Source organism: Nesoenas mayeri (genome assembly GCF_963082525.1).
Source record: "Nesoenas mayeri genome assembly, chromosome: 11".
NCBI classification, from domain to species: Eukaryota; Metazoa; Chordata; class Aves; order Columbiformes; family Columbidae; genus Nesoenas; species Nesoenas mayeri.
The window spans coordinates 15455799-15481934 of record NC_137563.1 but is presented as its reverse complement, the minus strand read 5'-3'; the positions used below and the strand labels follow the sequence as shown (position 1 = coordinate 15481934).

The 26136-nt window shown below is 38.1% G+C and overlaps 1 protein-coding gene across 3 annotated transcripts in view; it reads right to left on the bottom strand.

The window, feature by feature from the left end:
* TJP1 (tight junction protein 1) overlaps window positions 1-26136 on the bottom strand; it is a gene marked incomplete at both ends in the record, with an annotated part of 154091 nt that overhangs the window by 15382 nt on the left and 112573 nt on the right. For all 3 annotated transcript variants that reach the window (XM_080350892.1, XM_080350893.1, XM_080350894.1), the window contains 18 exons: window positions 66-419; window positions 1574-1674; window positions 2199-2409; window positions 3444-3526; window positions 3936-4031; window positions 4170-4354; window positions 4773-4992; window positions 5645-5753; window positions 6255-6405; window positions 7243-7348; window positions 7996-8132; window positions 15182-15326; window positions 15683-15851; window positions 16633-16736; window positions 17311-17590; window positions 19033-19135; window positions 19337-19461; window positions 25453-25509. In XM_080350892.1, the coding sequence (XP_080207018.1) occupies window positions 66-419; window positions 1574-1674; window positions 2199-2409; window positions 3444-3526; window positions 3936-4031; window positions 4170-4354; window positions 4773-4992; window positions 5645-5753; window positions 6255-6405; window positions 7243-7348; window positions 7996-8132; window positions 15182-15326; window positions 15683-15851; window positions 16633-16736; window positions 17311-17590; window positions 19033-19135; window positions 19337-19461; window positions 25453-25509 (2736 nt within the window). The remainder of the gene's footprint in view (window positions 1-65; window positions 420-1573; window positions 1675-2198; window positions 2410-3443; window positions 3527-3935; window positions 4032-4169; window positions 4355-4772; window positions 4993-5644; window positions 5754-6254; window positions 6406-7242; window positions 7349-7995; window positions 8133-15181; window positions 15327-15682; window positions 15852-16632; window positions 16737-17310; window positions 17591-19032; window positions 19136-19336; window positions 19462-25452; window positions 25510-26136) is intronic.

Below are 26136 nucleotides of genomic sequence, written 5' to 3'. Positions count from 1 at the left end.
TGGTTCAAGGAACTTGCAACCTGAAGTACATGTATAGTGGTCAGTGCATAAAATTACTTTCTTACCGGCTGAGTAGTAGTCGTTTTAAATCCTGAAGAATCTATTCTGAGATTTGGCTGCGGCTGAGCTTGAGATGCATAAGTAGGATAAGTCTGAGTTTCATGATGCATTCCAGAAGAATCCTCTCTAACAGGTTCAGAAGAACGTGTAATAGCAGATTCAGGAGGAGTCCCAACCTCATCATTCAGCGTTTCATCCAGTTCTTGATCAGTATAAGCACCCCCTTCCGTATCTGTGTCTTCATAATCAGATGTGTGCCTACTGTCTGTGCTGTACATAGAATATTCACTCCCAGGAGCCGAGAGGTAAGAAAGGCGGTCATCATGTAAATCAAGGTCATCACTTGTAGCACCATCTGCCTGTGTCAAACAAAATTAGAGTACACATTTATTGAAAAAACTTCCCAAAGAAAGCTCTTTTTCTTGCAATGTAAAGCTAGGAAATTTTTTGGTGAATGATTCAAAACTGAACAAATGGAGCACATCTACCTTGTTCTGAACCACAACATAAAGTCTGGTAGTTTAAAAAGTTATATTCCAAACCCAGCGGCACAGCAACAGTATGCGAATTCAACAATTCTGAACGTCACAGGGAGGAAGAAATCAGGTTTCCGTCATTGAAAATGTCAAGCTTACACCTAAAAGCGTTTTCTGCAGTCTAGCTCTTTCTAGCTCTTTCAGTCATTTTAGCATGGGGTCAGATGCCTGTCAGTGTAAGGGAGGGGGCGCTGCCCAGTGTCCACAGAAATCTGTGTTCAGAACAACACAAAGCTGCACTTTAAAGTGATGTTATGATATTGGAATCATCAGCTTGAAGATAGATATAAGAAGGTGCAAGCAGCACAAGCTACAAAAAGCAGACGATCCAAATATTAAGAAAAATGTAGCAATAGCTGATTCATTGCTTACTTTTACTGGCACTTCATTTGGTTACTAGTTCTTCAAGAGGATGGATCTAATGTGCATAGTGCAACATGTAGCTTAAGAATCTAAGCAGAGTTTTAGTGAAGAACATAGAATACTATCTTGTGGTTTTATATCTGCGTTTTCACAATTGAGAAAACACAGTTTTTAGAAAGGTTAGGAAGAGCATGAACATGCCACTTTCTTTTCATAGTAACAAAAAAATAATCTTCAGGCAATCCAAGCCCCTAGTACCAGTGAAGCTGAACATCCAGAAGCTGTTTGAAGAAAAAGCATCCAATCCCCACAAAGTCTTCAAAGTCTCCTTCAGTTAACAGTGGCAATGGGCAACTGCTCTCACTTACTACACTGCTACATGCACAAGGACAACAGCACAGCCCTCGTTAACAGAGTAACTGCATTACTGTAGTGACAAACCAGTTTTGGGCAGTTCAAAGCCATGAGGCATCAGTGCTTTAGATCTTCAAATAATGGTTAAAATGAGGGAAAAGGGAAAACAAACTTAGTCCCACAAGTATCTGTTCACATCTGTAATACCAACAAGAAGTAAAGAACAAAAATAACAGTAATAAAAACATGTTTTTTCTTACCTTTCCTTCAGAAACCCACACTAGTTGGTTCTGTTGTTGCTGAATTGCTTCCTTCAGAGCTCCATACCATCCTTCATTCATTGAATTCAAGTTAATGGTAGCTAGAAGTACAGCAGGTTAGTTTGACTTATGATTTATGCAGAACCATAAGAAGGCTCTGTACTACCAGTAATAAAAGCAATATAAACTGCTAGGCTAAAACTATTGATATTTACACAGTAATGTAAATAATTAGTACTCAAAGCAAGGCCTGATGTGGTTTGGGACACTTTAAGTTGCTGTTAGCTTAGTATTTTGTATGGGATAAAGTGAGGCTTCAGTTTAGCCAGACTAAAAAAAACTACACCACCTTTCCATTTATTCACATTTGATTTTGGCTGATGATCCTCCAAAGTCACCGGATCCATTAGAAATGCCATTCTGATGTCCAGAACACTTTTTGTTTGAGCAGTCATGTGCAAAGGACACACGTATCAATGAACTACTGGTTATTGAACAGGGGAGCTTGAACAAGTCAACAACTACTTGACTTGGTCCATGTGCAGAAAAGTCTGGAGGAAGAGGTTACTCTCATTCCACCTCTCCCTCCATCAGATATATTGGATTAATATTTCTAATTACTTACTTGTGAATAGATGGTGATTATTTTTGCGTAGCTTGTGAGCTCTTTCATACAGCTTTCTGGCACTTTTTCGTGATTCTGGGCACAACCTCATTCTCATAGTCTTTACACCCTGCTTAGAATCAGGATTTAGGAACACTACAATAGGATACCACTGGGCATAATTCAGACGGTCCACTGCATTAGGAGTCACATCTAATAAAGCATGTTTGTCCTGTTGGGATAAAAAGGAGAGAGGCAAGAAAGTGAGTTGCTTACACACTGGATTTTTAAAACATCCTCCACAAATTCATTTTGTGTTACCTTTGCAGCGTTCATTGTTTCAACATATGGATTTAAATTATTTTCCTATTTGAATAATAGAAACCAAACCGATTCCAATACCAGGCTGCATAGGCATATACACTTTGAACTGTAGGACTGACTGCATATTATGAACTTTTTAATATTTAACTTCCTGTTTAAACAAAATCTCCTCAAAGTAAGCAGACATTAGATTAAAAATAAGCTGTTTCCTACTTATATTCTGCTAATAGGAATAAAGACTGAAACACAAGACCTAGTCTCATTACACACGTCCATTTTCTTAAAAAACAAAACAAAACAAACCCACACCAAATGCAATAACTTGGCCATCGTTCATCCAGTACAGTATTGATCTCAAGTACAGAGCACGCAGACTCCTGGCTTTGCTGCTAGAATAGCTTTTCCCCCCCTGCATCAGAAAGGCTTGCAGTTTGTTTTCACATGAGGAAATAAAAAGGTGAGGGATATAATCTTGTATCACGAACTAATGTCAGAAATTTTACGGATATTACAGAAGTGAGACTGACGGACCCTTTCCCCTAGTTTCTGCACCAAAAAATATCAAGTTATTAATCTGCAAATTGGAGTGGGGGAAGACTAACAGCCCCATAAATAAAGCAACAATTTCTAGCTGTAATGTCACACTATGGCTTTAAGTGAAAGAGGAAACAGCTTAAAACAGCCTTAATGGAGAGAGGACAACACTCCCTGGAACAAAGCCTAGAACTGCTTCTAGGCTGCAGTTATTAATGTGAGAAAGGAAAGGAGTGTGGTTTTGTTTGTTTGTTTTTGAATTAACCAATAAGTAGAAAGATGAGAAAGTTATTTTTATAACAAACACACTTAGTTATTATTCCAAATTGAAAACACCCAATACTTTCCTTGACTAATACCAGTTTCACTCCTCTTGATTTAAAAGTAAAGCGACAAGGAAAGACTTACTCTATCAATTATCTGTTTTATAGTGTGAAGACGAATTATGCCAGAACTACGTTGGTCAGTACCAGCGTCTCTCGGTTCACTTTCTGGAAAAGAGAATACAGTAAAAATCTGTGGTAAGTTTATAACATATTCTACATTCCCTCATTAAGATAAAACAAACCTTTTCATAGCTCAAAGTGTCAATTCAGATTGAAGACACTCCTCCTGCTTAAAAATAACACATGAAAACCTACCCAACAATTTGGTCATAAAAATCACCACATCTTTACAAAAGCTCTTAGAAAAAGGATAATAAAGTACTGAATTAAAATGGGCTTTGAGAATGCAATAGTAGAACTACTAGTAGTTTCACCTTCAGAGAGCTTACACTTAGTCTGTTCCATTGTCAACATCCTGTTAAACATGTTAACAGCTGAAGTAATATGTAGAAACAATTAAGCAAAAGAAAGTTGACTATTTTGTGATTACAGAAAAACCTGATCTCATGCTTACTTGCAATTTGAAAGATATCTGGTTCTTCTCTAGCAAGTTTCTCCCGTGCAACATCAGCAATTGGACCAAAAATGGTTACAGGTCTGAGAAACCCAGCTAGAATTGAAGGAAAAAAAAAATAGTCAGAACGCATTGATTGCTTAAAACAAATGCAAGATACTGTTAAATGCGCGGGCTAATACAAAGCAAACCGCACAAACCTGTTAAGCTGCAGTAGCAAGAATAAAGCCATACCTTCCCGAAGAACAACTCTTTCGTAGGCAGGAAACTTCGTCTGAACAGGTTGGGCAGAAAGATCTTCTCTGCTTTTTCGGAGATTTCTTTTTGAGCTACGCAAGCCTCGGAATCTCCAAAAATCCGCTCGATCTCCTCCTGCTGTCTTTGGAAGCGTGTACTGTACGCTAGCTAGTTGCTCAGCTCTAAGATGACAACAAACCCCAACCAGTTATAAGGGAAGTCAGCTTCTGAAGTAATGCTTGACTAGCAAGCTTATACTTCCAAAAAACACTACCACCTGCTGAATCAAGCTTTTGTTGTTTCTATATTAGAAACAACAAGATTGAACTACTGAGGCTGATATCACATTTCTAAAGCTTTCATAGCCTTGTCTCTTGCATAGAAAAGAAGGTTTTGAAAGTTTTCTGGACTGTACAAGAGCCAAAAGCAAATCTATAAAACAGATATTTCACTTCAACTTGTTTTAACACTTTGTCGCTTTTTCAGACTGAGCCAGTTCTACAAACTAGATTCCTGCACACAGCCCAACCATTCATTATACAGATACAGAATTTGAAATGTTAGTTTCAAACCAGCAATTTAAGTATATTAACATCGTACCTGTTTTTGTTAGGTATGATACCTCTTTCAACTTCCTTATGATTCTTGCCAATTCGAATCGCCAGCCATGAACCCAGTTTGCCATTGTACAGAGTGTCCACCACCCGGAACACTTCACCTTTGTTGAAACTTAGTCCATAAGGAGATTCCTTTTCATATTCAAAATGAGTTCTGATATAGAAAGAGTCCCCTACATCAGACTCAACAATGCGACGATAAACTGAAAAAAGAACCCCCAAAACATGAAATGTTACATAAGTTCAGGTCATGTCCTAATGCTCACAAGTATTACTCAAAGTAGAGCCTCACCATACTTATCCTTGTTTCAAATGTACAATATTACTTCAAGAAGCCTTTATGTTTCAGAGCTGATTTATTTTAAGCAGCATAACTATTAATAGCAAACTATCAACATAAACTCAACTTTCATGGTAAAAAAATCTGGTTCTAGTGCAAGCTTAATAATTTCAATTCCCTTGGAAGGAATCAATCTTACTGGCAAAGAAGTTTGTAATCACTCATTTTCCACAGCATGACTACAACAGACTCCCCTGTTCCCCCGCAAGGTTTAATGCCAACACCTTTGTTGGAGACCAGGGTGTTTGTGTGTGTGGGTGGTGTTGATTTGTTTTGTTTGGTTGTTTTTTGGTGTTTTGTTTTGTCTGGGTTTTCTGGAGATTGGTTTGTTTGTTCATGTGGGTACTGTTACAATATCAATCTCTTGGCTCTGGGATAGGTTACTACTACAAATGAACTAAAGAAATTAACAGTCTTCATAAGGTGCCAATTTCCTGTAAGCCAGAAGTTAGTCACCATTCACTACACTTGTTCCAAGCAGTCTACTACATTGCTCCCAGTATACAAATATTTACCATCTTTTTTCTTCTGTGCCAAAATGGTTACTTCTTCACCTTTAGGAAGATCAAGTAAAAAAAGGACAGCTTCTTCTCTGATGATATTTGTGAAGTCTACATTATTTACCTGTTATCAATGAAATAATCAGTTTGATTTAGCGTATGACATTATAACAGAGACTTAACTGTACAATGGGAAATCTAAATTAACTTGCTATGTATTTTATTGCTTTCATTCACACACATCAAGTGTATGTATTTCAAGATATCTCCTGTACCTATAAACAGTCCCACTTTTTTTCTTGATAAAGCACAGCTTGCAGAATAATAGGTAGCTGTTCTTTTTATATTCTTCAGATCAGTATTATGGAGCACCTATAGACATCAGTAACATACAGAGCCCTCTGACAATTTAGTGACCCAACAGTTAAAAAACCCAAACTTTATCAACTGAATTAGTCTAAGAAACAGGATGTAAAACTTAGTAACCTAACCAGCAACAGTACAATAACAAGTATATACAGGAAGAAAACCTGCATGAACTACAAAGGTGATATAGTCATTACTGCAGAAAGAAAACCTACTTTGGTACAACAAAACATTTGTACTGTTACTGGTTTTGACGTACCCTGAGAATCTGGTCCCCTTCCTCTAATCCTTCTTTCGCTGCAGGGCTGTCTTCCAAAACACCAGCTACAAATATGCCAACATCATTCCCACCTGCTAGTCGCAAGCCCACGCTATCTCCTTTTCTGAATTTGACCAGTTTCATGCTTGGCCTAGAGATTTAGAAAATATTACACTTAGAGATATAATAGCATAAAACATCCTGGTAAATCTGAGGCTGAACACATGCAAAGAATTAATTTGCCTTTCATTTCAATTAGAGGATATGATGCTTTGTGTACCATTAACTGCTTTTTAACTGCAGCACAACCACACACTCATTTGCAGCACTTCAAAAAAATCCACTTCTATTTACTTGTTTAGTGGGGTTTGTTTGTCTTGTGCTCTTTCAGTGATTTAAGTGAGGCACTTCAACACTCTCTTCCAAAAACATTCCTCATTTTTAAGAAATGTGCTGGCATATAGATCTAGTTTGGCTCTAAAGAGATTAAGATGAATTTGAGATGAAAACATACTATCATCTATTCTCATGTACACTGATGTCCATAAAGGAGATTCTAATTGAAGTAGACTCATTTTCATGTCATAACTTCATACATTCCTGCAGTGACCTTTATTCATTGCTCTCCAGTTCTTATGAAAAGAACATCCTACAGTGTCTTTGCTCTCTCTGGAGGAGAGGGGGATGTGGCAGGAGGGATGGGGGTGCCCAGGGAGAGAGAAACACTGCGATTTCTTTTCACTCGTTTATCATTGTAACCGCTCGTTTCCACAGAAAATTAATAGATTCTAAAATAGTGTATTACACAATGTAAGTGCTAACAAGACTCAGGAATAAACCTAAAGTCTTTATCCTAATATTTCTGAATAGAAGCATCATGATGCCATCACTTTACATCAGACCATTTATACAGGTTATTCATCATCTTGGGCAGAAACTGTTTGTTCAGGGACCAGGCTGATACAAATAAAGTTTAAAATTACATTACCGAAGCATTCCATCTTCGTGGGTTGAATTGGGTAAAGGACCATCAGATGGACTGACAGGTAAATCCACATCTGGCTGACCTCCTTGTGCATACACTGGCTTTGGTTCTATTAAGATATCAAAAGATTTCAAATGTCCATTTAGGTCATTTAAATATGAGAAAGATTTTTTGGTTTGTTTTGCTTTTTTACACCAACTGGCTTTTCTCTGTTGCCATTAAGCTTATCCTTCTCTTTTGGAAAGAAGGAATAAAATCTTATTCTGGTCTCATTAGTTGTACCGCACTTATCAAAATGCCTTCTTGCTCCATAACTGTAGTTAGTAAGTGCTACAGTAACAAATAATGTCATCGTGGTTTGAGTTGTGTCTTAGGAACAGTAGTTCTAAACAGGCTTAACTACATCCTTCTTTAAATACAGTCTGCTACAGTAAGCCATAAGAACAAGTCTACTGCTTGACTCAGAAGATAAATGTCTGATGTTAACCTTGCTTGAGAATCAGGACAAAACTGACCATCATCTATAAATACAGCTGTAAACACTGAAGACCCCCACAGCTTAGGTTTTCAGGACTGAAACTTTAAGATATAAATGGGGTTACAGTTAAAGACTGTTTGTATTCAGAAATAAAAATAATTAGGACTTAGATGGTATTAAGACTTTAGAAATCATTCCACAATATGCAATGGCCTAAAGTCTTTACTGGTCATTCATTCTCAACAACATGCATAATCAATAGATTTTATCGTTTTTACCTGGGAGTGGTGGAGTTTGTTTTTCAGTTCTTTCAACTGTGACCTCTTCCATAGTTTTAGAATTATCATCTGCATTCTTTACAGGTGTAGAGATAGCTCCTGGTTTAGTTATTCTCTCCTCTTCTCTGCTTCGATGACTGTATTAGAAAAAAAGATTACACTCTGCATGTAGAATTGTTTCTGTGACTTTGGTCTATGAAGACTACATACATCCATTCAGTAAGTTCAGGTTAGGTGGGTAAGAAATTACTATTTAAGAAGGTTTTGCTCTTAGAAATGGTGAGAATTGTTAATAATGGGATAGTCTAAATCTGACCATTTTGTCCCTATCTTAATGTAATAAAGGACTTCTAGACACGGCTGTTTAGAAAGAAGAGGGACATGTTGCAGAACATGTACACTCTAAAAAAAACCAACAAGCTTGTATGCTGCTCGAGATATCTATTCTGTTCCTGGGACCAGACAAATAAGCAAGGATATAAAAAGTATTTGAGAGAGGACAGACAAACAAATCACATGTTTTTATATAATATCAGATTTAATTGCCAAGGGTGGAAAAGAGGTACTTCCTCAAAGGTTGGTGAGTGGGCACCAGTCCACCTCCTCTCACTAAGGAGAGGTCTGTACTGGGGGGAAAAAAAAAGGAGACATTTTTCACTACCAACAGCTAGATGGTGCTACTCGGCAACAATGAGTACCAATGTATCCATTATACAGAGTAAAGGCTATTTGAATCAAAACTGATACTTGACGTGAAAGTATAACACAGGAAAAGAGAGTCCAGCAAATCTACTCATCCAAGATGCATCAGAAAGAATGAAAGAAATACTAAGCATCTAAATACAAGCAGAATGTGCTTTCCTAAAGCAATGTGAAGTTTGAAACATCAGAAACAAAGCTGTTCAGTCAAGACATACTAGGGGTTTTTTTCAGTACTTTCTTCTGCCAGCTTTAAAGGCTGTTTAAGAAGAATATAGAAAAATACTGCAATCATCACAGCAATCTGGGAAGACAAGGGAGCCTTGCATTACAAAAAACCATCTTGTTACATATCATTGCTACAATTAAGTACAGCACCCTGATTTTTTTATTTATTTTTTTAAACCCTTATTTGTACCTTTTTTATTCAGATAATCCCCTTTTGGAGGGCTTCTAGAGTCAATTAAAATAGCACTAAAGGCATTACATCTAGCAAAATTAAAAGTAAGTATTTTTCCTTCCATTTTGTTGTCAAACTTCACCAATAAATTTTCTTATTCCCCTTTCAGATTTCCATCATATTTTGATTTGTACATAAAATTACGTGCACAAGCTAAAAGTTTACATATTTTACTTCTAGCACTAGCCTGAAGTGACTGGATTCCTCGTTCTCTTGAGGATAGTCCTGGCTCATTAAAAACAGATATATATTTAGCTGTTTAAATGCATACTAAGTGTCTCACAAACAAAATAAGTCCCATAGCAGTAAGCTGCAACTAATTCACCTCCCTGTCCAAAGATTTTTAGGTAATGAGTACTAGTTAATGAGATATTACAGTAAATTTTCCCATGAGCCCGCTCTACCTGTTTCCAAGCAAATCCACCCTGCCAAACAAAACGCTGGCAAAAGGTCAGCTCTACTCAAGACAAAGCTTAAATGGTAAAAAGCCGATAGAAACACAACTGTGATAGAACAAAAGGGGAAAATCAGAACAGCAGGAGAGCAGAATTTTTCTTAGTTTTGCTTGAATTGTCCAGTAAGCCATGAATATTTCACATTACAAGATTATACAGGAAACAACTTGATGCTGCCGCTGGTTCTAGGTGATGGAAACTTGTTGAAAACCAACAGCTGCACTTGCCAAGAGAAAAAAGTGTTGTTCAGTGTGTGCACTGCGACACTATTGTCTAACATCTGTGCTGTGTCAGGGCCCCCTTTACCTCACTTCCCCCTCCTCCCTTTTTTTAAACTATGCCTAGCGGAAGCATTTTTAAATAACCTTAGGCCACAAAATGCAGAGTCAGCTACACACCAGTGCCATCAACTCTGGCTATTGCTTCAGAACAAAAAAAGATTGTCTGCAACACACACAGAATGTTTGTTTGCACAGAAAAAGTTTTTTAAAGAATATGAAGCTGCAGGCTCTTTCCAAATGTATTTTTAGCACATCTCAACTATTTAGCATAAGAAGACTAGAGGCATCTTCCTAAGTACATTCCAAATAGGGTTGATTTTTGTCCTATATTCAAGTTGCCCACCTTGTTTTGAAACTGGACAGAACAAGAAATCCCTCACGTTACACATAAATTGACAACTGCAGTAAGTTGTCAACCTCATCCTTCCACAAATTATGATCTCTAAGGGATTTCTTCAAGCTCTTAAATTCTTCCTGCTGAGGCTGAAGCAGTAAACGCATCAGAAGACCTTTTTGCTGTTCCAGTACCCAGGTGAGAAAGGCAGAGTAGGAGACAGGGCTCCCAAGGGGGGTTCTTTAAACTGGTCAAACCCAGAGATGGCCCTTGGTGGGCCTGCCTGCACTTTCTGGGACGGGTCACACCAAAAGCTTATCTAGCTCAACAACTTGTTACTGCCAGCAATAAGACCAGACAGACAGGAAACAATATATGATAGTCACCCCAAGTACTCTCCAACTAGGGGTGCAGAGACCTCTTGCTCATTCTAAAGTACAGCTCTTAACAGATTATACAAACTTACCTTATGTTAACAATATTCTATCTTTAGGATGGATTTTTTTCCTCCACCTAAACAGTTCTGCATATCTTTAAAACTATTTGCATCTTTTAAAAACCTTTAAAACATGGTCTGCTCAGAGAGCTGCTCCTCAAAGCCAGGATATATTTATATTTCACCTAGTACCTCATTCACTATCAGCTGGTCTCCAGGGCTCTGAGTATCTATTTGTATCTGCAGATTTATAAAATTTGTTCTCTGGATTCTTTTCAAGCTTGACTATGGATAATTTGCAATCCTCCACAAGTGAAAAGTAATATACAAGTATAATTAGTCCTCTTTATTAGTAAATTAAAAAGAATATGTAATGAAAATCTGAGTTTTAGAAAGACTCTTCAAGAGACATCTGTGAACTTCTGGCCTAAAGAAAACAAGTGTTAATTAACGTTTTGACAGAACACTCAAATTGCAATTATTATGGAAATTCTAGATCCAGGAAAAACGCAGGCACAGTGGTGCACACACCAGTGTGGAATACTGAAAGATGGACAACACTGATGACTGTGACAGACCCCAAAGCAATACTGAAGCCAAGTCTGTTAGCAGATTTCTGTACTCTAGCGTGTACCTAAAAGCATCAGGCTGTAGTTAAGGTTGTATGAAAGAACAAAGAGGATTCCCCTAGAATTTCTCTCCACACACACACTCGGTAGAACAGGGTGTAAATAAAGACTCATTATCTTAAATACATTTTTCTTATCCTCCTTAAGCTCAGTTTGAGGACTTTTTGCTCCTTTTCTTCAGCTTGTTGTTCTCAAGCTTTTTTTTTCCCTCTATATTTTTCAGCCAATTTTCTAAAATCAAATAGTTGCAACTAAAATTGCAGATCTTAGAGCAGCATTGAGCTTGTACAAATAACCACTACAAAGAGAAGTTCCTTTTAACATGTTTTTCTTTGCATGGCTCAGGGCCCAGATTTTCTGATCTTGAGAGGGACATGTCCAACAGGAAGTCAATCCACGCCAAGGTAGCTCTTGTTCATAAAGCAGATATAGCGGATGCATTCAGAGTTGAGATAACTTCAAAGTTCCCTCTCAGGAAGGATTTAATTCTTCTGACAGCACAGTCCACAGGGAGGAAGTGACCATCTACCTAAACCACTCTAACAGGACAGGAAAGCACTAACACTAGGGTAAGTCTGCCATAGTTTCAGTTGTGATAGATTTTTTTTTTTGCTCCCTCTAAAGTGCCCTTTTCACACTGCATTAGAAATGCGTGTCAATACATTTTAAACCTGACAGAGAGCTCAGAACCTTCAGTCAACTTTTTTTTAGGTGTCTCCTAATTTAAGGCTATATCTAAGAAGGGAAATCTACAGTTTCACTGACATTCAGAACTGTCCAGTAGAACATTCCTAATAGCTGATTACCATTATGCTTTAACTCCAGCTCCGGAAGCCGGGTCTTTTTTTACTCCTTCCTGAAGAGAGCCGGGGAGAGGGAAACAAACCACAACTGAAAACAAACACCACACACAAAAAGCCCCCACAACCAACCAACCACACCATCCCCAACCCCCACCATTTTCAAACTTAAAACACTCAACAATAAACAGCACGTGATTCCACTCATGGCACATGCTTAGACAGCCACATCAAGACATGAGGAAGATGTTGTAGAACACCAATTGATTCTGAACTTCCAACACTGCCTTCAAAAATCAATGCTATGGAGCTATGGTCTTCCCCAGCTGAAGAATGCCTTGCGTTGGCCAACTGATTATTTATTTTAATATGGAGAAAGTAAAAACGAGGTAACAGTTCACTTTTATTTTTCCTCAGACACCAGAGGGATAAAAAGCCAAAGGGCTCTCTACATTCACTGTGCTTGCTCCTGTTTATGAAAGTAGGAATTAAATCCATCTAGTACAAGATGGAAAAAATTATGGCTGACCTTTCAGCTTTCTAAATAATGGGATTCTACTAACCATTAAGAGCAAAGCCACGACAAAACTCTGGAACAAACAGAAATCTACAGTTGTAGAAACCCTAAAGTGATAGGCCACAGCTAAAACTACCCTGACAGGTTGAAGAAGTAGTTTGACAGAAACCTCATGCAGTGCAACAAGAAGCACAAAGTCCTGCAGCTGAGGAGGAACAACCCCATGCACAAGTATGTGCTGGAGGCTACCCAGCCAGAAAGCAACCTGGCATAAAAAGGCGTGGGACCCTTGGTGGACACCAAGTTGAACAGAAGCCAGCAGCATGCCCTGGCAGCAAAGAACCATGTTGTGGTCTCATGGGCTGCCTCAGGCAAACTATTGCCAGCTGGGCCAGGAGGGATCCTTCCCCTCTGGTCAGAACTGGCAAGGCCACTCCTGAAAGACTGTGTCCAGTTCTCGGCTCCTCAACACAAGAAAGACATAGATGTATTGGAGAGAGTCCAGTGAAGTGCCACAAAAATAGTGAAGGCATCTCTCCTGTGAGAAAAGGCTTGAGAGAGCTGGGACTGTTTAGCCTGGAGAAGAAGAGGCTCACAGGGATCTTTTATTTTTTATATATATTTTGCATAAATATATATAAACAAACTACCAGAAGGGAGGATGCAAAGAACTTTGTAGCATAGAGGATGTTGGTCTCTTCCGCCAAGTAACAAGCCATAGGACGAGAGGAAATGGCCTCAAGTTGCAACAGGGGAGGTTTAGATTGGATATTAGGAAACATTTCTTCATGGAACAGGTTGCGAAGCACTGGAACAGGCTGCCCAGGGAAGTGGTAGTCACCATCCCCAAAAGCATTTAAAAGATCTATAGATGAGGTTCTCAGGGACATGGTATAGTGCTAGAGTTAGGTTATGGTCAGACTTGATGATCTTAAGGGTCTCTTCCAACCGAAATGATTCTATGAAAGAAGATGGAGCCAGGCTCTTCCCAGTGGTGCCCATTGGCATAACAAGAGGCAAAGGGCACAAACTGAAATACAGGAGGGTCTCTCTGAGCACTGCAAAACACTTCTTTACTGGGAGGGTGATCAAGCACTGGCACAGGTGGCACAGGGAGGTTGTGGACTCTCCATCCTTGGAGCTATTCAAAAGGCAACTGGACAGCCTGGGTCAACTGGCTCTAGGTGGCCCTGCTCAAGCAGAGTGGGGGGGTTGAACAAGGTGACATTTCCAGGTCCCTTCCAACCTCAACCATTCTACGATGCTGCAAAAAGAACTCAGAAATGGGAAGATGGCTGGTAAAATCTGAGCTAGCTCTCCTTACACTCTAGCTGCCTGAGTTCTCACAGCTATTTTACTGCGCTATGAAGTGTGCACTTCAAACCCAATGAAGAATCAGGGCATCCCGGCACCTGGTACCATACTTTAAAGCTGTCCCTAATAATAATGGGGTTCCTACTTAAAAATAAACTGTCACACCTTGTGACCTCTCCAAACAGCATACATGGAATAGAAGCAAAAACGTCTGTAATCCATAACCCTAACCAGGTACACATGCAGGTAAGATCCGTCTTGCAGTTTTAATAACTCTTAAAAGACTCTAAAATACTTGAAGGTATAAGTGGCATTTTCCCCTTGGGCAAAAAAAAAGTTATTAATAACAAATCAGGCACATCTTAGTTTTATGGAAGAGCCAGCTGCAATTTGTTTTTCAGAATTTTTGACAGCATCTAGACATCTTCAGATACAGCCTCCAAATTTGGAATGTGTGACAGATCAAGCCGAACTTTTGCTCCATCTTCTATGAGCGCTCATAAGGTAAACTTTTCTCTTACAAATATTTAGTAGACTCTAAAATCCAACACTGAAATTCTATTTCAATAAATTACAACATTATTTCCAACTGTGGATATGTCAAACAGGACAGATTATTGTTGTTAAGACTGAAGTTTCACACAGCAGAAGAAAAAGTTAAAAATTCATATAAAATTAGACTTACCTACTTCAGAATTATCATGAACATCCCACTATCAAGTTCAAATATTAAAAACTACATTCCAAAAGCTAAATCTGCTGTGCAATACACCTTATTTTGTAGGTATTAAATGTGATCAGAAACATTAGTTAACTTTTACAGAAAGTTAGTGAGGAAAATAAAAAGCCTATGCCTAAATAAAGCAAGATTTCAACAAGTTTACCCAGGCCGGACATTCAATATGAACTGTGCTACTAGTCATCTCCAATATCCTTGTAAATAACTGCTTTCTACAACCAAAATATAATTGAATAGGCTTCAACAATGTAGATCACTACAGAACTTACACTGTCATTCATATAATCATGCTCTAAGATTTTCTTTTTTAAGGGATAACACAAAAGTTAAAGGTTCATTTTCTCCTTAAGCCTAAGAAAATTTAGATCATTATTAGCTGCATCTCTGAGAGAATGCATGAAATATTACTACTACCACCACAGTTCTGCATCACATCTGTCACGCCACATAAATTCAAGCACTCCTATAACTTATACGTCACATTAAACAGTTGATTTAAAAATAATACAATGCTGCCATCACCTGCTGTTGCTGGGCTGCTGTGGAGAATGTCTGGAATGGTCTGAAGGCTCTGACCTCTGGTCAGGAGATCGTGAACGACTGCGGCGGGGCCTGTCATGTGATCGGTTGGAATGATCTGATGCCAGCGACTGAATTTCTGAAATGTCTGTTAAATAAAAGTTGTTTTTTCATGAAATGATTGTAATTAAAATGGTGGCATGACCTGCTCAAATGGAAATAAGCTTTTGCAAAGAATTTTTATGAAAATGTTCAACCTATGTTTATTATTTAAAAACAATATTCCTGAAAGAAGAATTGCAAGAAGAGGAAAACTTATCTTCTTCACTACTGTTTTTGAAGGTGTGGATTTCAATCATATTCAAACAAGAGTTCCACTCACATTACAATCTTATTCCTAACTCTTCTCTCCCCCCACCCCCCTTCATCCCACTTATGTATTTCACATCTTCACACCACAGGGAATTCTTCTCTCCCTTTGAAAATGAGGTTTATTATACTCACCATCTCTTTCTGAAGCATTAGCAGAATGAATACTGTCAGAAAGATCAGGAACATTCAACAGCGTAGCTCGCTCATCTCGCTGAACAACCATCTTCAACTTGCCTTTTGACCTTTCTATTAGTGTTTTTGCATCCGCTAAGGACATATTTTCTGTCACTGTGCCATTTATCTGGAACAGAGTAAGAAAAAAGCAGATAAACTTAATGAAAGTAAAAAAACCACAAACAGTGCATCTCCAATAAAGATACTGTTTTCTGTCTGATGATACTTAGAAAAAGCTAGAGATATTTATAAAATTACCACAATACAATGGAAGACTACTGGGCTCATCCAAATTATGATCTAGAAAATTATTTTCATTTTGCAAAGATACAGCCTCTACCACTAATAAAAAACTTTTAAAATATTAATTATGTTTTTTTGAACCAGCACTGCTATACTCAGCAGAATAAAGAACGGTATGTTTCTCTGCACCACCGTGTTTACAGCAGTATCTTGAAACAGAAATTGTTAGCACAAATTAAAAATGCCTGGGTATATTGATTTCTACAAAAAAAAAATAATCAAAATTTAACCCAAAGGCAAGTTCTAGTGTTGCTCAATAGCACAATTCCACAACATTTCATCTCATTTGATCTAACATGTTTTATATTATGCACTTGCAGTGGGCACTATTTATCTGAGTAAGGCCTGGGGAATAATACCAAAAAACAAATTAAAAAAAACAAAAACAAAAAAACCCCCACTTTATACTTTTCCTTTCATTAGAGAGGTTTATTTACACTTCCATTTATTGACATTATTGAAATTATTGACATTATTTGAAATTATTTCATTTAAAAAGCTAGATCTTCTACTAACAATAATTATGCTATTAAGAGAGAACTAATTCTAAAAACAGTTGTATCGAAGAGTTTCCCTTGAACAAACACCACCACAATGTACTATACCTTGAGTACAACATCTCCTTCCTGAATATTGCCATCTCTTGCTGCCAGGCTGTCCTGGGATATTTCTTTCACAAATATGTGGCTTGCCAACCGTAGACCATACTCTTTATATAACAGCAATAAAAGAAAAAGACTCATGAAGCTACAGTAAAGAAATGAGGTAAGTAGCTGAAGATTTACAACACTGCTTTATACAGCAATTACAGTGGAAACACAAAGCGGAGAGTGAACTTGGCACATGAAGGGCTGTAGTGGAATTACTGTATGGATTTACCATTGTATCAATCTCTTTTCTGACCCTGCCTGTAATCATAGCTGTTGTTCAATAGATAAATTAAAAGCTACCTACAATTTCCCCCCTTTCAAACACAGACACACCGGACACTCAACCGAAGTACATGGAAGGTATGTGGCCACTGACTACCAGCTGTCAGGTGCACAGTTGGGATTTGTTTACATGATATAATACTTTACCCTTAATTAAGCACATGTATTTTGGAATATTAAAAATACCACCAGAAATACAATAGCAGGTTTTAAGTTTTCAGTTGGTAAAATGGGCAAACCGTTAACAGCACTGTTCATACAGTCCATCAAGCCCTTAACAAAACATTGATTAAAGCAGTTGGACTTTAAAAACCAGTAAAAGTCTTAACAAGAGAATTACATCCAAGTTACCTTCATTTTTCCTTGATTTCACCAGGGTTACTTTGGTAGGTTTTGCAGGCTGACTGGAAGTAACCGACCTTCTGTCTGATCTCGGCGATAAGCTTCTCTCTCTACTAGCACTTCGATCTCTTACCCAGCTCTTCTCATGCCTTCTGTTGGCACTTGGACCGCCACGGCTGCTTCTTGGATCCCGTATCTCTTCATCATAGCTATCATCTTCATTTTCAGACACTGGGTCAGGTTCTGTTCGAGCCACCGGAATCTGAATTTTCTTCATCCTTCGGATAGTCTACAACCAAACATTAGATATTGACCACTGGCTGCGTAATGCTAATGGTGCTAGTAAGTGTCAAAAGCCAAGGTAATCCCCAAACTCAAAAGAAAACACACAGATTATTTGTGGATGCTCTGAATTCTTGCATCCATATTTTAAAATTCTATCCAATTCATACAGGAGATTCATCAATACATAGTACCAGAAATCTGTTTTTGAGGGGAGGGTTTACAGCTGCTTTAGTCCCTTCTTGCTTCTGTAAAAGCAGCAAAAGCCTTTGTAGCATAACAAGATATTCTGTCTTCAGAGCTGCACATTTGAATGCCCTCCCTCTTTGCTTAAACCCACAAGCTAGTTACTGGCACTGCTAAAAATTTCTTGTGCTAACATGTAATCTACCGTATGCTCAGTGTGTTGACAGCAATTCTCCTCAACTTTGAAGCCTCCCCATCTTCCCAAGCCGTGTTTATGCAAACCACAGCGGAAGGGGAACATTCCGGCTCCAAGTTCAAAGTTGGCTGGCACTAACATAGCTGCTTCCAGAGCAAGGCCCAGCCCTGCTCAGAGGTTTATCTGCTATGTTACAGAACTGAACCCAGTTATACCATGAAAGTTTTCATTAAGTGCTTTTCTCTGCATAAATATGCACACCAAATATATGCACACCAAATACTTAAGATATTGAAAGCCCTGCACAGCTCACCACACATTTTGTTTCATGTAAACTTTAAAGAATTGCTAAATCTACAAATGCAAAACATTACACAATTTTAAAAACTGTATTAAAGCACACAACAGCACTAGAAATCTGTCAGCACAAAAGCTCTTCTGAAAGCCTTGGAAGTCAGTTTTCCTGAAATAAGAAATGGTTAAACATTGTGCATGGGCATTCTACTTTTTGTAACATAAATCTCAAACTTCTACAGAAAGCTGGATTACTACCCTTTAGTGATGACCTATTGTGTTTTGCAAAGTTCAAAAGCCAACCACAATGAATAAGCCTACAAAATTATAGGAATTAAGGTAATTATGCTTTATTTTGGCAAACTGTTTACTAAGCATAAAAAGAACTATGTTAGTGCCCGATCAACGGGTAAAGTCCTGTAGCATACACCAGCCTTTGAAAAATTTGATAGAAGTGCACTCAAGAAAGCAAAGAAATATTAAACAAAGCTGAGAATCGAGCTTCTGGCAAACTCAGAACTTTCCCATGAAGAAAAGCAGTCTGAACTAGCCAGTGCCACACTACCCAAACATCAGCATGTACAACCAAAAAAAATCTGCATGACCGACATGATAAATGTGTCAGGATCATCACTTAAACCTGAAGCATCACATAAGTATTATTCAAGTACCCTGCATCATGTATGTCTTTCATAGTGGACACCACACCACTTCACTTTTGCTCTGTAACTATGGAATTTAAATAAGCTTAAATCTTCAAGACATTCACTTACAATTTTGGCATTCTTCCCACTTTTCCTCAGCTGCTGAACAGCAAATGCATGCTCGACATTATCCATTGAAACTCCATTAACCATTGCAACACGGTCATTTTCTCTAAATGAAAAACATCACAATGCACAATATAAATACTTTATGCCAAGAGGAAAATATTGGGGAATGGGTGTCCCTGATCAAACTATCTGTATTATAAATCTATTACACAAATAGACATCTTGAGAGCAAAACAATTCGGAGGTTAAGCTACCACTCAACAAATGCCCCCAAATCAGAATCAGGGTATGGTTTGGCACTTACTGTAGTAGTCCTTCTGCTGGGCCTCCTTTCAGCACATCAGAAATAACTATTGATGTCTCACCACTCTGAAAGTGAGGATTATCTCTGCCTCCGGATATTGCAATACCAAATCCAAATCCAGGGGCCTATAATGTAACGAGAGAAGTATTTTTACTTTCTAATATTTACACAGTCACAATTCACTTTCTTGTGTCAAACACAAAACAAGACAGTCCTATGGGATAGATACAACTTTTAGGAAGAAAGAAGGATCAATGAACCATGAAATCCAAGAACAGGAGATTAAAAATAAATTAAAACACACTTATAGAAGGCAAAGAGTTTCAGACTAAGTACCCAATCTCTCCCTAGAGCAAAATATTAGAACTCCCATCTGCATTTTTATGGCCTGGGCCTCAGGTAGTCATCAGTAAGACCTCAGTCTTCAGTGAGCACAACATAATACACCACTGTCTTGCAATACTGATTCAAACCCATATCAATTCCTGCAACACTTGCAGGTCTCACATTATGGTATTTACCCAGCCTGACCTCACTTAGCTCAGCGACTGACAGGATTGCAGCACACAGGAGTATGACTGCAGGCTCAGTTCTTAGGAATAATACGAAGATCACTTGTACCATTAAATACATCAAAACCTTGTCAGCACTTGCAGATCATCTGCATCTTAACAAAAGTAATTTGCTTCAATCTTTTCCCTCTAGGGTGACCTGCCACTCCAGCAAGGTCAATGCCTCTGAAGAGTTACTCCTGTTAGATATCTGAAGATACAACAACGATGCTTACATTTCTGCCTGGAAGCAGTGAGGGTGGGAAAGAAGCTTTCTAACCATAACTGATTTGCAAAATGTCTAGCTTTTCCGTAACTGCCCATAAAACACTGTCAGATGGGTATTACTGTTTATATGTTGTATTTTGCTCAGAAATTTATTTTGAAATTTTGCACTACACAAAATACAGTCACTTGATGGCAAAGATCAGGTTTCAGTCAATTCCTTCTCCCCTTTTCACACAACACACACTCCATGCTGGCAGGATTATCTCTTTCTTTTTCAGACTTCTTGACAAACATGACCCAGCTTTAGCAATGAGTTTCATAACTTTACAGTGACAGCAGACGCAACATGGCAGTCTGCATCTGTCTGTAAAACACATGATGTTCAGCTTTTTGGACAGTAATTACTGCTCAAAAAACCTGTTCCCTATTTCTCCCCAAAACAGAGGTCATAAAAAGGTGGTTCAGCTTTAGACTGTAAGCAGTGAGTAAAGACCATCCAGTATTAAAACAAAGCTTTGGAGATTCACTGTTCAGAACCTGATTCCAACAGTTAGCTAATACTGTTGCCAGGTATGAAGAAAATAACTTGGTCTAGCAAGTGTGGAGGAGTGGGAAGGGTACGCCTTACTGGTTCTTTTACATCCATCTTAATTCATTAAAGGAAGACTGGACATCTTTTCGAGTTGCATTCCAGCCAGATAACCAGAAATCACAGCTGGGATGCAAGAATTACTAAGCGAAAGCCTGTGCCATGCAGAAGGACGGTCTAAAGGATCACAATGACGACTTATTGCCAGAGCTGAGGTTTTCTTTCAGTTTTATGTTTTAAACAGTCAACAAAGAGAATATGTAATAGCCTATGAAAATATGTAACAAACGCTCCTTTCAAAACAGTAATATTTCCCCTTTCTCATGCCACTGCTTCATCTTTCAGTTTTCCATTACTCTAAAAAACAGAATTCCGTTTGCGCCATATTTGGGTGGGAAAGGAAAGGGAGAAGAGAGATAGTAACAAAGACAATCAAGTCAAACTTCATTTGAATATCCTCTATCTTTCCTTACGTCATAAACTAAAGAAATTATCAGAGTTCTCCACTCATGTAAAGAAACACCATCAGCAGGCTAAGGCCAGGAGAGATGCAGAAACTCACTGTAACCCTTATCTTGCTGCTTGCCATTCTGTTTTCTTTAGAGTAGATTTGCAAACCAAATCACCGGTATTAAGATGGCTAGTTTCATTTTTTTTTTTCCAAGAAGCCATGAAACACCATGGTCTCACATACAGACAGCAGTCGGAAAAGAGCATAAGTTCTATTAAAGGCTTTCTAACAACATAAATCACAGTCTAAAGAAATACTCCAAATTAGAACGTTCAAAATCAAACCCGGAATCTTTTTGAAAATTTAAGAGCTCAAATAAGAAATCCTTCCAGCAAACCTAAGCTGGAAAATCTTTTCATTTTATCCTGCTGCCTACCATCATGTTAAGAGATAAACGATAAACTGAACTACCCTCAAAAAACTGAACCTAGCTCCTAGACATGTCTGGAATTACCAAAATGTTTATCACTACAGATTATTCTACATATAAACACATAAAATTTACCTTTTTTTTTTTTTTAATCTGCCACACCACAAATTCACCTGTCAGATGCTGCACTGACAACACAAGAAAAAAAGAGGTGTAGCATTCTGCCCTCCTGTAGTGAGGCAGCAAGGGAGAAGCAGCAAGGTGTGTACACACCTGGTTTCCATTCTGTGGGGGAAGGAGACACATCTAACACAGACACACAGAACTTCAGTTCCCAGTATGAAGAAACCAACACAACATACGGAGTGCACGGTTCCTCCTTGAAGTCCTTGGCAGTTAGGTATATAAAAATAGGTCTCTCAATAAAAGAAACTGTAGCTACCTGATAAGCTTTAACAGAACTTGAGACTGGCTCCATCTCTTAAGAGCTAACTAGCATCCCAGGAAGTTGGAAGGATAGTAAAGAAAGGGAACAAAAACTCTTGGTTAGAAGTTCAAGCCTCTCCTCCCAGAAGAAGTTTCTAATAAGTTGTTTGACAATAGTGTTGGAATTCACTAACTACTGCGTTAAATCACAGCACAGTCAGACTGTTTATATGCACTGTTGCAGATTCTCCAAGATACCTGAAACAGATTGATTAAAAGACAAAAAAAATTTGATGTTTCGAACCACAAAGTATACTGCAACTAGTGGGATTAAGTACACTCTGCCCCTAATCTGTAATGACGTCTCTGGAAAGTAAAGGTCAGAATGAAACCCTTCAAAAGAAGCAAGCAAAGCTGCAATCTTCAACAAGAACTCCCTGTGTAAAGCACTCCCTTCTTCTTTCCTTTGGCTTATCTTCCAAAGTTTATATTGCATACTCCCCCTTTTTAAAGGGCCATTACAGGACCAAACCTGTATCTTTTAAAAGTGTGTAAAACACTTCTGAGTTGCCATCAATTGGTTTAGAAATCAGTAACTGCCCCCTATAACAATGGAGAAATACTTTTTTAAGATGTTTAGTTCCTCAGACACTGACATGTCAGTAACTACAGAGACAGAATACCTTCTATAGTATCTGCTCATGTGCCTTTTTTGGCTTTGCTTCAGAAAGAAACTGCATACAAATGCTGTCTACTTTCCTAAAACTTGATGATTACTACCCAAAACTGCTTTTTGTTTTTACAGTTTTGGCTACCTTCACGGAACCCATGAAGAGTTAAAGGGATCCTATCCTGTTCTGCCAGACACAGGAACAATGGAGTTAGAGCGGAGAACAGCACAGGCTTAAAATAAAGTAAAATTGTCAGTGCTGGAATTAACACCAGGACAAAAATGAGACTCAAAACAGGAATAAATGTAGTGAAGAGTATTCTCACACCATACACAGCCATCACCTAACAAACAACTTTCATTTCCCTCTTATTTTTAAGGCTGCTCATTATAACACAAGTTAGTGCTCCTTACTCATTGAATAGTTTTGACCAAATGCCATTAATAAAAACCAATTAAAACGGAAAAAGAAAGCACAGTTACATAGCTTATTTGGGGCACCTGGATGGACAACAGATGCTTGCCATTAAACAGGTACATGTGAAAAGATTTAGACTGACACCAACTCTGGATTCTCAGCCTCTCCCATGGGGACTTCAAGTTTTAGACAGATTTATTCTGGATCAGACACATCCAATGATTTGTCTAGCCTCACTTCGGAAGGCAAACACTGCTAAAACGTACAAGAAAGTTTGGTGAATCCCGAGAGTTTGGCAGGCATGTCAACAGAACAGGAAGCCAGCAATGGGAAGCCTGACTTGCATCTCCCCTGTAGAAATGTAGCACGTGTTAAATGTCATTAATTCCATCATTCACAGCCAGTTTACTGCCTTCAGCTAAGCCAAAATCAGAGGGATTTTTCAGTGTGCCTCACTAGAGAAAACAAGTTCAGTTCTTCAAAATGTTTTTTGTGTGGCTGACAGTCGATGGTCTCTAGCAGTTCTGTAGCTCAGCCAAGAGGAACAGCTAAGCTCACACAGGAAATATCGCACAACCATTCAGAGGGGCATTTTGAGCCCGTTCCAATTCTATCAACTTCTAGGTAACTTTTAGGATAACTGAGATCTGGATGCATTTCACTCCTCCTGACTAAACTGCAGTAATTTCATTTACTTGATAATCTACCACTACAAGAATGTCACAAAAAAAGAGCAAAATCAAAAACTCAACAAGCAAATGTAGTCACTCTCCTAAATTCTCTTTCCAGTACTAAAGATATATTTTGAGCACCAATTTTCATAACGTTAGCATAAAAGCTTTGGGTTTGTTATCTGGAAGATGGAAAACATTGCTTGTTTTTAACTGGCTAATTAATGCTATCAAAGTTATTAACAGTACATGCCATCAGTCTTCAACATCTAAATGAGAGATACTTACTCAGCTAATAAAACAGTTTAACCAGTACAGCTGACAGAAGTCTGGCACATAAAACGTCATAATCACAAGTATAATCAAATCACACTTTCACTTATATCCTTTATCACGACTTAACCAGAATAATATCACCTTGAAGAGAAACTAAGCTATCACCAAGCCTACCAGCCAGCCCTGTATTGCTATAGCACTTTTTGTGTGCTTTTGAATATAAGACAGAACTCATTTATCAGTAATACGAGTAAAGAAAAAGTTTACACAGGTCCCAGGTATGACTTGACAGCTTCAAGGAGAAAATAAAGGGCAATTACACATTGAAATAGCACTTCTTGATCAATAACTTGTTGACCTAAAACTGTGGGAAGCTTGTAGAGTAACATAGACAAGTACCACTATATATTTTTGGTTTTACTTATACTGTTCTTTCACCATGTGGTTGCAATTAGAGACAGGGTACTTTCTTAGACAGCCTTTTGGCCCTCTAAAGAGACCAGGTACTAAAATGGTTACTTTGAACCAACAACATTAAACTCATTATAATCAATACAAATAGGTTTGTAGAGAGAATTAACATTTTATCTGATCAGCTGATCTATTTGTACACATTTTTAGTTGCAAAGGTCTACTCATGTGATCAATGCTACAATTCTAAAACATCTTGATTCTATACTGAAGAAATGAGGGTAAATGATAAAACGTGCTCGTGAGGAAATTCTTGTGCACCTCCGTTTTGTTGCAATGAATACAGCTATTTGGGCCATGATTCCATGGTCACTTAAATACGAAGCTGCTGGCAGAAATGGCATCCCACCATGCTCTGACTTTCTCTCAGCAACTCATTCCTTATTGTCTCTCTTGTAGAGCTTCACAATAGCTACATCAGAAATCAATTTAAGAGTAACTGGAACAAGAGAAGAGACAGTCCAACTAAAAAAAGCTGTCTTCCTCTTTGCTGATTCCTAGTACACGTTCCTTTTTGTTAGATGCACATTCTGACCACCCAAAAATCAATTTCAGCCACTATTTTAAGAGGCAAGCAAATAAGGCACTTTTGAACATCTTTATACTTAACTACATTGTTTTATACCCCTGCAAATAAAAATTTAAAACATTTAAGTATAGTTACAGCATAATTGTTAAGGAACACTTTCAAACATCTTTCAGTTATGTACAGAAGTAATCTAATGTTTCTGGCATGGTTATTTGTAGGCAGACATCTCTGAAAGCCAACAAATAGAGCTACCATCAAATGGAGCTTTTACAACACTTCTAAATTTAAACAAAGGAATATGACAGTTTCCTTTTCTTTTACTTCCTGACATCTGGTTCTCTCTTATTGTTTTCAAAAGCCACCAGTATCCTGAGTCAGGCACACACAACCAATTGTATGAACTTACCCTGTGAAGAGTCACTGTGTGTTGTTCCCATATAGCTGTTTCTTCCATTGTTGTGCTCTAAGGAGAAAAAAAAACACCCAAGAATTAGACTTCCCTATCAGTAGCTATACTCAATTACCATATAATACCACAAATAGAAACTTACAGTCAAAAGTAACATTAATATTCATATTGAATAGCTACAGAGAAGGAGGATAGGCTCATCAGTTACATGTTTATACATCACATCTGAACTTCCTGTGCTCCACGGGAAGGGTGGCAGGAGGAGGAATAGACAAATTAGATTTCTAAGCATTATTATTTCAGAATTTGAAGTTAAAGAAGTTTAAAAGGAAAGACTACATAGAAGACGCATGTGATGCAGGCTCTCCTGATCACTCATTAAGTATACAGTAAACAAAGCCACTCCAAGGCCCACTTTCAGTTTTCCACTGCGATCATTCTTCTCATGCTTGTTCTAATTGCATGCAGATTACTACTAATTCATGGATGCCCAGCTACATATTACAGTTACTGTATTATGCATACAGGTCACATTAAGCAGACACCACAGTCTAGTGCAGGTTCACTTCTTTGGTGAAGAGTAGCACTGCAGAAATAAACAATGTCCTCTCTAGGGGAATCAGATTAAACAGTAACATTATGACAATATTTACATACCTGCATTTCTGCTTAAAAGAGCAG